The 19075-nt window shown below is 38.5% G+C and overlaps 1 protein-coding gene across 1 annotated transcript in view; it reads left to right on the forward strand.

Moving 5' to 3' along the window:
* The window catches only part of ulk3 (unc-51 like kinase 3), a 45508-nt gene that overhangs the window by 18885 nt on the left and 7548 nt on the right, over positions 1-19075 (forward strand). The window contains exons 14-16 of the mRNA XM_041814635.1: positions 6343-6383; positions 17506-17553; positions 18988-19051. Of these exons, the coding sequence (XP_041670569.1) occupies positions 6343-6383; positions 17506-17553; positions 18988-19051 (153 nt within the window). The remainder of the gene's footprint in view (positions 1-6342; positions 6384-17505; positions 17554-18987; positions 19052-19075) is intronic.

Genomic DNA, 19075 nt, shown 5'->3' on the forward strand with positions numbered 1-19075 from the left:
GTTAATGCGTAAATTCATCAGATTATACAATATTAATTCATCGGACAATATTAACGGACAGCACTCTGATCACTCAGTTTGACTTTATCACGGCACAGATGTTTGGGGCAGAGCTTCCTCAGTGAATTTTGTGTTTTAATATTAATTCCTCACCATGACGGCACAAGTAGTTGTGTGTTTCATTAATCCATGTTTCTGCAGTAAAGGTCTTTACACACTGGGTCCGTGATTTTCAGATGTGTTTTTTTTTTATTAATCCGAAAAAACGTCATGCACTCGGACCTTGCACACTGGGTCTGATACATTTTAATTTGCCTTCACTGTGAAAATTCGTAAAAGGTGGTAAATAGTTTCGTACTGCAAGCCTGCGTCTCTGTCACCCCTTTAAAATCCTGCTGGATCCATCCTGACACAGAGCTTCATTCAGCACCCATTCATGCGTCATAGCGCTGAGACAAGTTGGAGAGATGGAGGGCAACTTTTTAATTCAGTCTCTGAGTAGGTTACAAATGTAGTCTGTGCCTTTATCTGTTATATTTCCATAGCTGATATCCACATGACACACCTGCAAACTACAGTGTTTTAAGTTAGGTTTCAGGAGTGGGAGAGAGGGAGGAGTTGGACGGGGTGAGTGAGCGAGAGAGAAAGCAACGGGCACTGATCATCTATCACCCATCAGTTATATTTCCATGGTTTATATCCACATAATAATTGAGCAAACTTTGGTGTTTAAAGTGAGGTTTTAGGGCGAGAGAGAGGGAGGAGGGGTCCGGTGAGGGTGAGCAAGCGAGGAGGAAGCAGTGGACACTGTTTTGAATCATCACTCACCCATTTAAATAACTTTCAAACTTTAACTAACGCGAAATTTTGCATAAAATCGAGCCTGTTCCCCCAAAAAAATGAGGGATGAAAATTTCGGCGTCAGCGTGCAAACTTGATTAGAACTACATGAGCTCGATTTTCTTTTTTTAACGTGCGAAAAATTTGGACGAAATAATCGGACCCAATGTGCAAAGGCCATTATGTGTGACCATTATTATTAACCCCATTATTTCAGATGCTACCCTAGTGGAGCAAAAAAGACTTGGGAAGAAATGAGGATCAAATATAGCCTAAAAACATACATCAAAGTGGTGAGGGACAAGGCTTTATTTCTCCACACCGTCTCTGTTGTATGGATGAAATCACCGGAATTTATCTATCAACTATCCCTAAATATTCTTTCTCTCTTAAGTGCTCTTCTCTTCTTCCGTGCACCAACCAGGATCTTCTAAGAATGGGCAGGCCATTTTCCAAGAAAACTGATTGGTCAGGAGGCGGTGCTTTTATTCTCGCTGATCTCTTATCCAGAACATAACCTGCTCCGCAGGTTAGCCGTTCAGCATAAGTTACCGCGGTGATTTATCCCGGTAAGAAGTGAGCCAGCTTCGTCGTACAGAAAATCCAGGTTAATCGTGAAGTTATCTGGATAAGAGAAAATCCAGCTTCGTCGTACAGGCCTCGGGGGGCAATAGGCAGATCTGACAGGATTCCCATATAGCTAGATCCCTGTAACTAGAATGGTGCATCGTGGCCGTTTGTTAAAGTTAATCCCTTTTGTTGAAAACTTTTTTTTGACAAATAGCCACTACAGAGACTTTGAGAAAGTTTTAAAGAGAACGGAAAATAACTAGGAGAAAGTGATTTATAAAGCGTGAAAGCAACTGACAGAGTGAAGCATTAAACTTGGAGAGAGACAGAGTCACTTAATAAAGGACAGACAGACAAACACAGAGAGGAGCGGCAGAAGAGACTCCAGTGACTCTTTGCGGCCTGGCGTCCATTAGCCCAGGCTCATGAGCTCATCTGGAAGATCAGCCTAATGGAAGAGGTGGAATAGAGTGATCCAGATGTGGCTTTGAGCCGCGATCAGACCCGGTGCCAGCGCACTGTGTGTGGTACGAGAGCCCTGCCATCTGCTTCCTATTCAGACAGCACACTTTATTTGTTTGTGTTATTGCACACTGGAAACAAATAAAAACTATTATCTCTCATATATACAACTTAAATCCTCCAGTCCGTGCTGTTGAATGTTAAACCCAGTGAGAGTTAAAGCTCTTGTACTTCTGATGTTTTTGATTAAAAATCTAAATGAAGTCTTCAGTTATATGTGAAGCAAAAGAAACACTTTACACTAAGAAACTAGACAATTCAATCAACAGGTGATTACTTTACAATGTGCTTAGGAAAAAAGTCCATTTGGTCTTGAAGTTTAAAGACTCCATTACTAGACTGCAATTTGTGTGAAGTTGCCCTAAGTGGAGATACATCCATACATTTAGTTTTCCCTTGTTTCCCTGTGATAAGGACAATCTCTAATTGTTCTCTTGAGATCCACACTTTAAGCTTTAATTTAAGCTGTAATCAGAGTTTTTCTTGGCTCAGATTGAGGCAGCGGTGGTACTTTTCTGACTGTGCATGACAACAGTTTTGTCATTAAAAACAAACTTTTTACCCTTTCTTTAATGGATTTAAATTTTTTGTCTATAATGAAACACTGACTGTTGTTTTTTGATTTTTTTAAAAGGTAAGTAACTTAGACAGGGATTGTTTATTGTTTGTTATTCAATTATTTAATAGTTATCTTATAACATTATCTATTAGTTATCTATAGTATTATGTTCACGATTTTTTTCAATGAGTGATTTAATTTCAGGGTTAAATCCATATTCTACATGGGTTAATATTCTGTTTATTCCTCTTTGTTTAGTATAACTCTGATAAATAAAATCATAGAAACTGAGAAGTTTACTGCAACTGCAGCTTCTGACTGGAGGAAATATGAAATAGCTGACAAATACCTACAATCACTGACTGTTTCATTCAGCTGTTGTTTCACATCCTTTACCTGATCACCTCTCTCCTTTCTGCCTCAGGTTTTGTTAGGTGTAGTGTATAGGGTATTTTATATCTGCTAATCATCAATATTGATGTGTATTTTCTGTTAAATGATACTTCTAATTGATGCTCAGTCTTTGTAATCTCATGCTCACATGCAGAAGTTTAATCATTTAAGAAAGGTTTATTACTGAAATATTTAATATTTATTAATAATTAATAAACAGATCAGGCTACCCAGCCTGCATGCACAACAGACTTCGAGACAGCAGAGGTGCGTGCATTTATAGGAATGGGGCACGTATGTATGCCAATCCTACAGCCATTAGGGGAAGTGCGTCTTTACCTCACAAACACACAGCGTCCGTCCAGGCCCAAGATCTCACTCCTGTTTATACTGACATTCAAGCAATGTTACTACTTTCTACATTTTTTTCCGAGCATACACTTTCTTCAATGTATATTTTTATTTTACTGAAAAACACATCATTTTTATTTGTCTCTAATGCCCTGCCTTAAGGTTGACCCTTGCATAAAGACCCAGTTAAATCACATAAAACCTCACTCAAATGTGATTTAATAAAAGTCAACAAACAAATAACAGAATTATTAAGGAAAGATGAAATAAGGATAAATGTTGACATAACAGCACAGGCCACAAATCCCCAACTTACAGGGGTAAACAAAATAGTCCCTGCTCCAAGTAATCATTTGATTCACTAGCAGGATGAAAAAAAAAGGGTGCAAGGAACAGGAAAACACAGATCTGTACTATTTAAATATTGCACAAGGTTCAGTGGGGTTTTCACTGACAAAAACACGTAAAAAATAATCATCAGAGGATGTTTAGAAAATAAGCAATCTGTGGCCTGTTAAAATGTCTATGCAAAAGTTCTGTCTTAATTTGTGGTCCAAAGTCCACCCTTAACCTTACTTTGAAACTAGTTTGTAACAGAAAAGTTGTGTCTCTGTTTGACACTTCACAGAGATTTAGAGTTTATCTTAACTACTAGAGTCCAACCTAACTAAAATACCGTCACAGATATTACAGTTTATCTGTAGGTGATCAGTAAGTCAGTGCAGTGTTTGTTAAAGTTCTCTTCTCATATTTAATTGTCTCTGAAGAGACTAACAACTAAAAGTAACGTCTAAGTACCCAATGTTACTCAACAAACTGCGAGAGAATTGAGCAAAATAAGACAAAGCTTTAAGATTAGATAAAAATATAACATATCTAAGAGAATCTACAGCCAGTGTTAATATCAATTTTAAACAGAAGGGACTCTGTTTTTGGACTGATGTTCGCTCATGGAAAACAAAGGCAGGGGTAAAAAACTTTAATTATGAGCAAAAATATTCTGACACCTGACGATTACACCATCAGGGAATGTAATGACATTGTTTTCAAATACATGTACTTCAATATGGAGTTTGCCCCCTTTTGCAGCTATAACAGCCTCCACTCTTTTTGGAAGGCTTTCCACAAGGTTGTGGAGTATTTCTGTGGGAATTTGTGCCCACTCATTCTGTAGAGCATTTATGAGGTCAGGCACCGATGTTGGACGAGAGGACCTGGCTCAAAATCTCTGTTCCAGTTCATCCCAAAGGTGCTCGATGAGATTGAGGCCAAGTTTTCCACATCAAAATTATTAAACCATGTCTTTACAGTCCTTGCTTTGTGCACTGGGACACAGTCATATTAGATTGCAATTGGAATTAAAAAGAGCCTTTCTCAAACTGTTGCCACAAAGTTGGTAGCATAGCATTGTCAAAAATGTCTTGGTATGCTTAAGCATTAAGATTGCCCTTCACACCTTCAACTTCAAAGGGTCCTAGCCCAGCCCCTCCAAAACAGCCCCATACCATTATCCCTCCTCCACCCCGCTTCAGTTTGCACAATGCAGTCAGGCAGGTAACGTTCTCTTAGCATCCAAACCCAGGCTCACTCATCTGATTGCCAAACAGAGAGGTGTGATTGGTCACTCCACAGAACACATTTCCATTGCTCCACAGCCCAGTGTCGGTGTGCTTTACATCACTCCATCTGACACTTGGCATTGGGCATGGTGATGTGAGGCTTGCATGCAGCTGCTCAGTCATGGAAACCCATTCCATGAAGCTCCCACTGCAGTTTTTGTGCTTACATTAATGACCGTGGAAGTTCAGAACTCTTCAGCTATGGAATCAGCAGAGCATCGGCGACTTTTATGAAGTGCACCATGCGCCTTACCAGTCGTTGACCCCCCTCTGTGATTTAATGTGGTCTTCCACCATGTGCCTGAGTTGCTGTTGTTCCTAAATGCTTCCACTTTCTAATAATATCTCCAACAGTTGACTTGAACATCCAGCAGGGATGAAATTTCGCCAGCTGTCCAACTGCAAAGGTGGCATCCATCACAGTTCCACGCTTGAAGTCACTGATCTCTTCAGAACGACCCATTGATAGGCGTGTGATTTTATACACCTGTAGCAACAGGTCTGATTGAAGTACCTGAATTTAGTGATTAGCAGGCGCTAATACTTTTGCCTGATAGTGTACTTTTCTGAGGGCTGGCTCTGATTAGGTCTGATGCCGATATTTTAGATAACAGTTTAGCCATTGGCCAATAGCAAAACCATTGTTTTTTTGTTTGTTTTTTTGGTTACGTCTTTTGGTGTAAAAGTCCCACAAAGACATCAGTTTCTTTCATCTTTGACCTCAAAATGGATCAAAGGTTGTCCAACAACATCCTCTGCCCTGTTAACAATCTGTTCTCTAAATCAGCCATCAGGTGTCCTGAATGCTAACATTAAAGTCATCTTAATTTCCTTTTGTCAAACATTTACCCTTTTTACTATTTCTTTATTTCCTTTTTAATCCATGACAACTTCCTTTTCCCCGTGGAGGCTAATGTGTTCATAAACAGGAAGTCAGTTACCCTTAGTTTAAGATGGTACACATTTTCAAACAAGGCACCTGTTTTAGATGCAACATAGTGGAATTCACAATGCACCAAAAAGATGAGATTAGTTGTGGTTAACTTCAGAAATTCATTTGTAATAATATATGATGTTCTGGTGCAGCTAATTGGATGCCATCCTAACCAGCCTCTCTCTCCAGTATCAGGCAGCCACGTTGTGTGGGCACAGCAGAAACCACCAGGGGGGTTTAGGGAGAAAACATTGGTTCTTTGTTTGGCTAAGAGCTCTTTGTTGCCCAGCTTCCCAACATGCCTTGCCACCAGAAAGCTCTCCTCCTCCTCCTCTCTCCCTCTCTGTCACTCTCCCCTCCAGGATGACGGACTGTGAAAACACTGGCCTACATTAGCAACATTTCCACCCTTGAGACTCCAGTCTGCACGCTAGCGAAATCCAATCTTGTAGTTGACCTCTTCCTGAACAAACATGGTGATTAGTGAGTGGACTCTCTCCTCCCTTCCTCTCCTCATTATTCTCTCTGTGTTTTTTCTCCTCTCGGTGAGCCAGCCGAGCCGCAGGGCCGCAGGAGAGAGCTGCTCCACAGCGAGGTGAGTGGGTGAGGAGGGGCCTCTAGTTGAGTGCTTATGATAAAAAAAAAAATCTTCATCTAGAGGCCCCTCGGCTGATCACAGAGCACATTGGATGCTTCATCACTTGATCTCTGAGCCTTTTTCAGCAGTCACATGTGCATGTTTTTGCTGTAGACGCCAAATAATGTTATCCATCATCTTTATTACAGTTATACACACATACATCACTGTCTGATTTATAATGGGATACTTAAAGCACCTATAATCTATCAACAGTGAGTCTCATGACCACTTGGTCACAAAAAAGCACAGTTTTCAACCAAATCCCAAGATTCCCTCAGTTGGTCATACTTTTCTGACACCTTTGAAAACCTTTTGGTTTTGTTTTATGGCCTTCTAATGAGAAGTTTTGGTCCATGCCAAACTCAACTGTACTCTGCTGCGAAAAAAAAACAAAAATGGAGGCAACCTGATAATCATTAAGGAACAGGTAGCAGTTTAACAGGTAGAACCAGTCTTAAGAGTTCCAGAAACACAACTGGAAATGATTGCTGGTGCTTTCAGTACCTATCAGGTGTTTTTTAAGACTGCTCAGGGGCACCACTAGTCTTTAATAAGTCTTACAAAGTTTCAAAAGAGATTTTTTTCAAATTCAAGGCCTTAAAATTCATTGGAAAGTTCAGTTTTTTACTAGTGACATGTCTTAATTTTTTGATGGAGTCTTGAAACATTATGAAATCATCAGTATCTACATAACATTATAAACTTAGCACAAAAGTAAGGAAATTAGTGTTTGGTAAATTATTTCTTTGTTGTAACAATGCCTCTTGGCATTAAATCTTATTCTGCTGGAAACCCTGTTTATTTCCCTTTTAAATGGTGCCACATACGTGAGGAAGATGCATTTCTGGGATTCCATGAGGATTTGCCTGTATATCAATGTTAGTAAAGTGTGACACATTCTTAGTTTTAAGAAAAGATTTTAAAATCCCTTACCCATGAACAAAAAGCATAATGAAGCAGCTTCATCACATGCATGGTGATTGCACAAGTTGTTTGCTGTCCTGTCTATGGTTAAGTGCCAGTAGCAGGATATCAGGATATATGTTGTGTCAGCTCATCCCGCATCAAGTTGAAAATTTTCCAGGGGACTGGCAGGGGAAAGTCAGAGTAGTGGGTAGTGTCTAGATGAAAAATTCACACATTTAACTAACCAAGAAAAACCAGGGATATTTTTAGGAGATTTTTGCATTAAATATCTGACTTAATAATCAGTTTATCATTACAGTGTCAGTGTTACTACTGATTCATAATGACTCAAGATCCATTAACAAAAATACTATGACAAGTAAAAAAGATTATAAAACTAAATAAGTTGTGAAAACATTACTGCAGGTGTGTAAAGTTACACCATGATTTACAATTGCTGAATTCCATTCATGCCGTACTTTGGCCCACCTCCTCCTTTCGTGCTGGTGCCAGGTAAGTGAGCCACACCCAAGCATGGAATAGCGCACTCACACTGGTCAAATTAACTGACTCTGGGCTCCATTGGCCCACGCATGGTAAATGCGTATACGTATAAATAAGAAATAAGATAAGTGCACCCATTAATTCTGAAGACAAATTATGTAGTCTAAAAACAGCAGTTGGACATGCTGCCCCCACCGAACTTCAGTCATTTTAGAGACAGACTAATACAGGCCATAAGCCTACGAGAAACAGGTACAAGCTTCCACCTGCAATCAACTCAGCTACAACCCTCTTCCTGTGAAAGTATGCACAGCTCTGAGCCTTAATATACTCAAAGTGGAGACATTAGGAAGTTTGAAATAGAGACAATCACTGTTTTTGTACCAGGCAGTAAAGATGGTTAAATCTGAGGGTTAAATGGGCATTTCAAAAGGGGGCCTAATGGTTTTTTAGCCTCATGTGGACACTTATAGTACTACAGTTTTTGCATTGGCTTTATTTTTCGTCAGTGAAAGTTTCAAATTAGAACTGATCAGTGTTGTTGCTTAGGTTTGTGTTTGCTTTTCTAGATTATAAAGAGACATCAGTTCAAATTTAACTCTGTTTCAAGTCCAACTAAAATCTCTTCACTCTCACAAGAGTTTCAATAATTCTATTTAGCCAACAAAACAAAATTATCAACAAGTAGAGATGCATCCTGCAAACATCTGTGTTTACAGAAAATTCAAACTGTTTTCCTTTCATACGTTCCAAAGACAGAATGGAAATACCATGGCCTGATCTGATCTTTTCTACACAATGTGCCCCCAGGAACCCACTTAAGTATCTCCACGTTATCCTACTGCACTTATACAACCTTTCTGGTTGAATACATGCGTGCTTTTTGACACCAACCCAGACGTATGTCAACAAATCCTAAAGTTTGATGGTCTAATAAATGTGCTGGCTAAAATCTTCATATGTAAAGATCCAAAATTCCTGCTTCCATACTAAACAAACTGAGCTAAGCACATATGCATGTCTGCCGTTAATGCCCCCAACCCTTTTGTTTTTTTGGGTTGTTTGGCCAGGAACTGCACCTACAACAGAGACAATATTTCACCAACAAATCCCAGAAGGCATATGGAGGTTAGCGTGGGCCTCATAGACCTCCCTATTTGAAGTTTTATGGATACTTGTCTTAAGTAAATTCAGATGCGGTTGTAATAATCTAACACAGCATTAGGGAGGCGGGGGTGGGATTCAATCTAAAGCATGTGTGTATGTGAGAACCTAAAAGAGCCAACATATGTTTCCATGACTGGCCTCCATGTGTATTCATATCAACTGTAGAGCACACTTTAGCCTATCAAAGCTGGAGCTCCATTTCCTGTCTCCTCATTGTTAAACCACAGCTTTTATACATCCAGTGTGATAATAGAGGCAGTGTCAAAAAAAATAAATAACGTCTATTGTGATACAGTGCATTCAGACCCCCTTCACTTTTTTCAATGTTGTTATGTTGCAGCCTGATGCTACCGTCAAAAAAGTTCATTTTTTCTCTCAATCTACACTCAATAAAGTGAAAACAGAATTTTAGACATTTTTGCAGAGTTTGCAAAAACTCCAAACTGGTTTTTATGTGTTTTGCACTGAGGAGAGGCTTCTGTCTAGCCACTCATCCCTAACCCCAGAGCAGTGGAGGGCTGCAGTGATGGTTGTCTTCTGGAACTTTGTTCCTTCTCCACACAGGATCTCTGGAGCTCAGTCAGAGTGACCATCCTGTTCTTGGTCACCTCGCTTACAGAGGCCCTTCTCCCCTGATTTTGTAGTTTAGCTGGGTGACCAGCGCTTGGAAGAGTCCTGGTTGTGCTGAACTTCTTCCATTTGAGAATAATTAGAGCTGTGCTCTAGGGGGACCTTCAGTGCCAAATAATATTTTTGTAGCCTTCCCCAGATCCATGCCTTGCAAAAATCCTGTCTCTGAGCTCTGCAGGCAGTTTCTCTGACTTCATGGCTTGGTTTTGCTCTGATAAGCATTGTCAGCTGTGAGACCTTCTATAAAGAAAGGTGTCCTTTTCCAAATCATGTCCAATCAATTTAATTCACCAGAGGCAGACTCCAGTCATAGTATAGAAACATCTCACGTAGATCCAGAGAAATGGGAGGAAGGTGGGCTAAATTTCAAGTATTGTTGCAAAGGGTCTGAACACTTATGTCAATGTGATATTTCAGTTTTTTGTTTTTGATAAATTTGCAAAAAAATTCTAAAATTCTGTTTTCACTTTGTCATGATTGGGTGCAGAGTGTAGGTTAATAAGAATAAAAATACTTTTTTCCGGCTGTGGCATCAGGCTGCTACACAAGATTGAAAATAGTGAAGGGGGTCTGAATACCTTCTGAATGCACTGTATTTTTAACGAAAAAAAAACTGCAGGAAACGAAAGAGCAGCCCTGTCTAAGGGCATTATTGTACCGTCAATCTGGTCTGAATCTTGGTTCAGTTTCCAATTGTTGCATAATTAGATCAAAATTGATCTGCATTCACACGGGTAAATTTACAAGTGTAACAAAATATGTCATGTGTTGGAATTTCTTGTGTTTTATAAATGCATATACAAAGTATACGTGCATGCAGCTCTGATATTTTAACATTAGATATGCATGTATTAATCAAGTAGATAATTCTGAGTTAATAAATAAATATAATTGTGTAAGGAGCAAATTGGATGTTAGTTATGGCAAGTATCAAAACAGTCTTAATCAGCTACATAATGTTAACTAATTACACTGTTCACAAGCAGCTGCTTATGAAACAACAGCAGAGTATGACATTTAGAGATACAAAACAAACAGTACTAACAAGAGGGACAAATTGAGCATGCTCCACAGCACAGTGTGTTTGTCACAGTAAAGGGCAGAGGGAATGGAGCCCGTGTGTTTGTTAGCTGATGTCGGATTGCGTTATTTCTCCAAAAATAAATATATAAATTGACCATTTATAGCCTGCCTGGGGGCGATACCCAGGTAAAGTCAGTGTACGAGAGATGCTGGTTCTTCACTTTGTAATATTCCCCTCAGGGAGACAGCAGCCTGATGAGAGGAAGAAAAGAAAATTGCTTGTGCAGTTGTTTTTAGAGCTTCTTCAGGTCTGCCTGGGGTTGTTATCACATATTCATCTGGTTATGGTTGCTAGGTTTATCCAAAAAACTGCTTTTCTTCCTGCATCTAGGTCAGATCTAACCTGACACTCCAGAGAGACTGTTTTATATACAGTGTCTTTGCAGAAATATATTTCACATTCCTCTGGGAAACCTCCCATGCAAATTGTTTGGGAAGGGAAGTACTTTTTAAAAAATTCTCAGAATGAATGAACGTTCTGTCTGCCACATTCACTGCGGAGCCACTCAGAACGACGAGACAAAATGAGGTACTAGATATGCGCAGTACTAACCTGAGCTCTACAGACTAGAGCTGTAGACTGTAGATTGTGAATGATGGAGCTAGTCGAGGATAAAAGTCATGCTGAGGCCAGTTGAAAGAAGTGCAAAACCATCCTCTCCCAACAGAAGCTTTCTGTGTGTATCTCTGCTCTTGTTTTCAGAAAGAAATGTGCTCCAGTTCTGATAAAACTGCCACTATGCTACAGCTACACTGATAGATGAATGAATTAAATTTATTTCGGTTCACTCGCCACAAATAAAACAATTTACAAGGTCAAAGTGAAATTTCTAAATTTCTAAGCAAACCAAAAGGGTGTAGGCAGAAGCTAAAGCTTATTAAAACCTTCCCCTCTTATCTTACATAAACATAACCATCACAGAGATAAGTGCATAGCAAGAACAACGCTGATTCATTGTTGTTGTTAACATTTATTGGCAATAAATGCATATTAACATACTCATATTAACGTTCAAGCTAATCGTTACACTGGCAGCCATTGTATACACCGGCAGTACAATGAATCCCACCCAGACTCATTTTTTTAAATCAATAAAGTCAAATGAGCTGTGAGTTTTAAATTATATTTTCTGTAATGCTCAGTACCTGTTGCTTCGTTTGTGGTTCTAATCATGTGGCAGAGTGCCACATGCTTAACAGTGCTTAACAAATTTATTTGTTGTCATATTTGTCTCAGAGACCATCCAGCATCATGGAGTGCTTTAATGCAGACTCTTTCATTTTCAGTGAGCTCTCAACATTTTACCATTTTGAACAGGAATAAGGGATTTCAAACTGAATTCACCCAAATTTGAGCCAGCTCACTGGACTTCTCTGAGAAGTCAGAAATTAATCAAGCATAACATTCAAGCACTAAAACTAATTTTTTCTGTTCAGGAATGCAAGTAAATAATTTGACATATTAATCAAGATATGATAATGTGCTTTACTATTTTTCAGTTTTTTTGTAAATCAGTAAATTTGAAAATTCATGGATAACAATAATTATGTTTTAGCATTAGAAATATCATTTTGGTTAAAGAGCTTCTACATATTGGTGTATTAACCATTGCAGAAACAGAAAAATGATTTTGGTAATTACCGATGCTGTTAATTTAGGGCAGCTCTGGCATAAACCTTACTTTGGGTGGTGGTCTAATAAATTTGTTAAGCACTGTATGTCTTTAACAACAGTGTTTTAGTTATGCTGTTTACTGTTTAATTGCATTTGGGATGTAATTCTTTCTATATTAATTTATCATTAATTCTAGACTTGACATTTACCAAAATGAAGAGCTGACAACTTGAGTCATGGATAATTTTATCAATATAATTCCCACATTTTGTGGTGTCCAAACTCATTTAACAAAACGTGATCGTCTATTTCTATACTGATAGGAAGCTGATAAAGTTAGCTAAATATGCTTGTCTAGTTTATCCAAGGTATTGTCATCACTTTGTACTCTTTAGTAGAGGGCGGAGAAATAATAATATCATCCCATTTTGAGGTGAAACAGACGAAAGTCACATATTTCAATGTCCAAATTGCTCTAATAATCATGTTTTGCATCTTGTTTCTATGCAAAGTCCTATTTAGATAGAAAGGACCGGAAGTTGCACCCATAGTTCATGCAAAGAATCATGGGTGCTAGGAATAAGGTGGATACTATCACTAAATCCAAGTTAATTTCTACACAAGAGGCCAAACCACGCCCATAGCTATCGCCTCATTTTTCTCAAATGATGCTGATTGGCTAGATACATTTTCAGAACTGGCACAGATGTTGTAGATTGGAGCTTTGCAATATGGATTTGCCTGACAGACATGGAGTCTGGCAAATCCATCTGCTTTGCAAGGTTAGATCAGATCAATGTCGGCTCATGTTCGCACTACAAACTAACCACACCAAAGTCAGAATAAAAGCAGACTGAGACCCACCTTTTAAAAGCCACTTTAGTCTGATTGTTATCCAAACCAGAGTTTGACCGACAGCTTTCACACCAGCTCAAACAAAACAGACTCAGCAAATTAACTCAAGTTCATTTCAGCCTAACCTAACAGGTTAAGTGTTAAAGCATCCTAACTTGCACAAATGGGTTTGCAATGTTCAGAGACCAAATCCTTGCCAACCCATTTTATATTTGAGCAGGAGTTTGCCCACAACTGTTGGTACATAAAACCAAGAAATACCCCAATAATGGGTGTCAAGGACTGTCATTTTTGTGGCCCTGGTACTGAAACAGGTAGCACTATAATTTGATTTTTACTAAGATAGTTTTGAAGATTAAAATGCTTGTGCCATAACAATGCCAAAGTTATATACCTTGAAACCAAATTCTCTCTGTGTGTCTCATGAAGCATTGTTCATAGAGTAATCCACTTTATCATTTGCTTGTCTGAATGCTGTGGCTTTACAAGGTTTAGGTCAGGACAAAATACTAAAACCCTTTGGTTGCACTGATAAACCTTAGCAAAATTGTATTTTGGAGGCTTGTATGGAAGCCATAAGTTTATATCTATATGTGATTTTGACTCTGAGATGAAACTGCAGAAATAACCCAAGAGTGTCCATAGCAAAATGTATGGTCTTACAGAAACTGACACCAGACTCCTGAAAATTTACAAAAATTTTGGAGTGAGCTGCATGTGTGAACAAAAACAGACACTTTTTGCTAAACTTTACCATGAATCTTTCCAGCTACTTTGTAAAACTTCTGCTAGACTTTAAAGTCAGCTGATGTGTGAATGCAGTAGGATATAGCCAGGAACATTTACAGAAGGGGAGTGGATGAGAGTGATGACATTTATGACATGCAGCCAGTGCGATCTTGATTTACACAATGAAGCAGCTTCATCATGTTTTCTGCCCAGCAGAATGTTTTTTCACCTTTCTGCTGAAACCTTGAATGCATCCAGTAAGACACAGCATTGATATAAAAGCAATAAAACTATGCTGGACTGTGTCTTTCATCCTCTATTTTGGATTCCTGCAGCCTCTTTTTTTGCCACGTCTTGCCTCCAAGGATCCCCCACCCTTGAATTTACTAGACATTTTCAGGATTTCATGTATGAAAACAGCTGTAGTGATGTAAGGACATCAGAAGTGCAGCCAAGAAACAAATCGGCCATCAGAGGACTGATAACCACAGAAAAGAGCGCCTTCAAGAAACGATGACAGCAGTTACCAATCGCACATGTGCACCATATGAAGTCTTGTCATAAATAACAAAAAGAGGAAAAAGTGCATCAGCAGTGCTCTTCTGTTTGATCTGATTTGCCAAAGAGTTTGTTCCACCCACGCACCTCAAAGTTACCCTGGTTCCTGTTTTTCCTTCCTCACAACTAAACAATACATCCGGTGAATGAGCTTTTTTTAAAAGATACATTTTTTAGAAACCACTATATGATGACAAAAAGATGTAATAAGGGACACATTGTAAAACTAAAACACGCTCTTTACCAAGTGCTTATTGGGGTAAAAACATCTAAACACAACTGGCAACATAATCAGATGGGATTGATGGACAAGGAATAAGCAGGATAGAAAGGGCAGTCATGGCTTCTGCTGCTTCTATTGCTTTAGTAAAAAAAAAAAAAAAAGGACGAAGGCAGACGCTGAGCCTTTTCCTGCCACCCTACTGATGTAACGTCAGGTGCATGTTGTGCTACTCAAATACCACACCACAAAAATACTAACTATGCAGAAACTTAATACACTCATAGACAGGATGGAGCTGCTTAACAAATAAAAAGCTAAAGAAAATATCAAAAATTTAAATAAAGAAAATGTCCTGAGTAGGCAAACAATACCGTAAATATTGTAAATGTAAACAAACCAACAATTAGCTCTTAGCCTGGAGATATACTTGCTGTTTTCCTGTGCATTTTCATATGCGTCAGGCTGCATCACAAGTGTCTTGTAAATATACTTTCCTGTATACAGTGCATGTTACTGGAGGAAATCTTAAGATGGCACATAAGAGAGCTCAGGCTGTATACAACTTCCTGATATTTGAACTGTAAACTACAAATATGGAAACGTAGATTATAATTCTTAGCTCAGAACTAACATAATTAACATAATTATTCAACAGTAACATCAGACAGATAACTCATGACCAGTGTCAGAACATGCCCTCTGTTTCTCCAACATTTTCATCTATGCACAGATGCAAAGGCCTATTGTTTCGCTTTTACATGTGACCATATTAATTGCTGACTTACAGTCAACTGCATTTGTACATGTTTATTACAGCTGCTGTTAAAAACAGTCCTCACGAATGTCTCTGTGTTTAGTTTTCCATAATATTGTCAAAATATACTCATCAGATATGTATTTAATAAAAAGATAAACGAAAACAAACAGCCATGGATGCTGATGGTCACCAGATTACACAATGGCAATTTGAACCGATACACTGATCTTATTATTTCCATCATTTCATTCCATCACAGGTTAAAACATTAACTTCTGAAACAGATATTTGTTGTTGATGTTTGTTTGTCTCTGTCCAGTGACAATAGCACATCTAAAGCTGTGGATAATTATTGACTTGGTTTATCAATCTCTCTCATTGTTGCTCCCTCTGCTGTTTTCACTCCTACATCTCCTCTCTCTACACCACCGCTGCCAGGCTTTTACATACTGCATCTCGCATTAATTTTTGAGGCTGTGCACAGCTGATGAAATAAACTTACACAAGGGACATGTGGAAGCCATAAAGCATTCACATAGGCGTAGTTAACAGTGAGCGTATCTATGGGCTTACACTTGTAATAGTAACTTTATTGAAATGACCACATTAATCTGACTTAGGTTTTTAACCTAAAAGTACTAAATGTGATCAAAGTTCCACATAAAAGGAATCATTTTTATTGGCAAATATAAAACAACTGAGGTGTATTTGGATACAGGGATTCTCTGATCTAAAGGTTAACATGAGTATAGTAATGTGCTCCATGTATAAATAGTTTTGAAAGTAGTTTGAGCCATAAAGGTTGTAGTTTTGACATGATGATAGCACTGGTCGAAAAGTCAAACATTGCAACCCAAAAAATACGTTCTGCAACAAAAAAAAAAAAAAAAAAATCAGGCCAAAAAGTGTCTAGCTGCTGGTGGCGTTAGAGAACATGTTAGTGGAATGTAAGTAGGAGTCATCACCTCTAAACTTATTAACACCTGTACGTGTTGTTTTTTTTTTTATTATTCACACTGGTTACTTACCACTTGACTAAGTTAATGGACTAACATTGCCTGTATGCCACAAACAGAATGCATTTATTATTAAATTACTGTAAGCATGAGCAGTGTTAGGTAGCGTTACCTTTGAAACTAACTTGTTAAATATCTGTGTTACATACTTGTAAGTTATTAGCTTATTGCGTTACCTTCTTGTAAAAGTAATCCATTTGAGTATGCCTGCGTTACCAAACATTTAAAACACTTTGACCACTCATTTTACTTGTCTGTTGTAAAAACGACACATAATAACGGCACATCTGTCTTTGAATGTGTAGACCCATTGTCTTTGTAAAGCCTAATTTATAGCTAATAATCTGTACCTCTCCCGCCTAATAACAGCAATAACGGAGGTAAAAACCTTTGCAGCTCTACGATGTGATCACAATCTGACAAACTGGGCAGAGGCATACAGAATTGCACTAACGTTGTGTGTAACTGGAATGGCTGCACAGCTGATTTAATGAAAACAAAACAGGAGCTTTCAAAGATCCATTTCACCATGTTGCTGTTCTTGCCCCTTTCATCCAAAAATCAAACATAATGGAGATTATTCCATGGTGTAATGCCGTCCTCTCTGCCATCTCACTAGCTCAATAAGATATCGATGTGCATGCACTGGCACAGCTATGTTTACCTTCTGCTAACACGTGGCTACGTATCAACGTGCATATGGAAAAGTAAGGACAAACAGCGTAAACGCTTCGAGGAGCTTTTGTGTTTTCTTTCCTCTCTTTTTGTGGCAACAGAAGAGAAAGGAAATGAGGGATTTTTCTTTCACTAACGCATTCCTTTTATGAAAAATTTAACTAATAACTAACTAATAAAATTATTTATATTTATACTCGTTACTCATTACAACAAAAATATAAGCTGAGTGCCCTAATGGAATACTTATTTAGCAGCTGCCCCGAACACTGAGCATGAGCAAGCATAAGTGTTGAAATAAAAAAGATTATGATTACATACATTTTATGTACTGACATTGTTTATCTTTTTTCATCCAGATTAAAAGCCTCATGTCCAGAGCTGAATACCTCAAAAAGCATATCAAGGTAAGAATGAATTCCTGTTAATATGTAGCTGAAGACTGAAACACATGCTCAGTCAGACCTCATGAGTAGTATGTGGTTGGAAAGATTGGTTCTTTTTGAAACAACTTAAAAACAAGGTGTTGTCAATTCTAATTCATAAGTATTACCACGCTACATTATTTACATCTTCATGGAATTCTTTCAAAGAAAGCTGCAAACGTCATATTATGACAATCCAAAAAGAAATGTTAAAAGTGCGTGTCTTGTGAAGATGATTATTGTAGAACTGCTGCAACTGGCCGATCTCAGCAAATAGAATATTAGCATGCTATTTTGCTTGGTAGTTGTTTAATTCTTTGTTGTACTGTACTTGCAGGTTTATGTACATATTATAAAATACATGCACATGTGCATAAGTATAAATGTGAATATTGTTGGATATGTTCACTCTGGTCAGTAATGTTTTCATCACTACTTACTATATTATTTAGTTTTGCATCATTCATTTTCTAATTAATTGTTTACTTTTTTATTGTAGTTAAGTGAAAGTGAGCAAAATAATGTGTGAAAGTTTTAAATAGAAGGAATTGATCATCTAATGATGATTTTTACTGACACAATTAAGTAAAACAAACAAACTAGAAAAGCACTCAAAGAGCGCAGACTTCCGCCGCTAGCCCTATCTCCCAATAGTGAGGAAACCTTTAAAAACATTCCTGGAACCAGACGGTGATCCGGATCACTCCCAAAATCTAATTAGCTGATTACTCCCTCCCCAATGGGGTGGAGACACGGTGAGGCAAAGCATTGGCTTTGCTACGTGTGGACTGTCGTGGTGGAAGCATTGCCCGCTGGTGCCAACAGATGCACTGACAGTCTCACCCATGGTCTCACCGGACAACTGAAAGTCATGGCAGATGGTGAATATTCCTCTGTTCCTCCCAGCATTGTGAGTATTCTCGCTACAATTCGCTGTCTTTCTCTCTGTTATTCTCTGTCTCGTCACCTCGACCGGGTGTGCATCGTTCAAACTCTATAAAACTCCAAAACTTTGAATAGAAACACACCAAAAAATGCTGCTGGGATTGAAGTTACTCATGTCCGCCATCTCCTAGTGTAAAGTGGTAACAGCGCAGACCTTGACCATTAGCCCTATCTCCCAATAGTAGAGAATCCTTTAAAAATTCCTGGATCCAGACAGGGATCCGGATCAGTCCCAAAATCTAATCAGTTCTTCCTTATGCCATTTCTGACATTTCCTGAAATTTCATGAAAATCCGTCCATGACTTTTTGGGTTATGTTGCTAACAAACTAACAAACTAAAAAACGAACAAACCCACCTGATCACAAAACCTCCCTGGCAGAGGTTAAATCAGATGTTTGAATGTAATCTATGTGTTTTCTTGTTGTTTCTTTAAGTTGTGTCTGATAATAGGGCTGTGTTTGTTTTTCAGATGCAGGAAACTCAACGGGACGTCTCCCTGGATCGAGAACCTCTGGCAGACTCTGTCAGAAGCTGTGAGTTTTCCAGCTGATTTGTAA

The sequence above is a fragment of the Cheilinus undulatus genome, linkage group 1 (genome assembly GCF_018320785.1).
Source record: "Cheilinus undulatus linkage group 1, ASM1832078v1, whole genome shotgun sequence".
In the NCBI taxonomy this organism is placed as follows: Eukaryota; Metazoa; Chordata; class Actinopteri; order Labriformes; family Labridae; genus Cheilinus; species Cheilinus undulatus.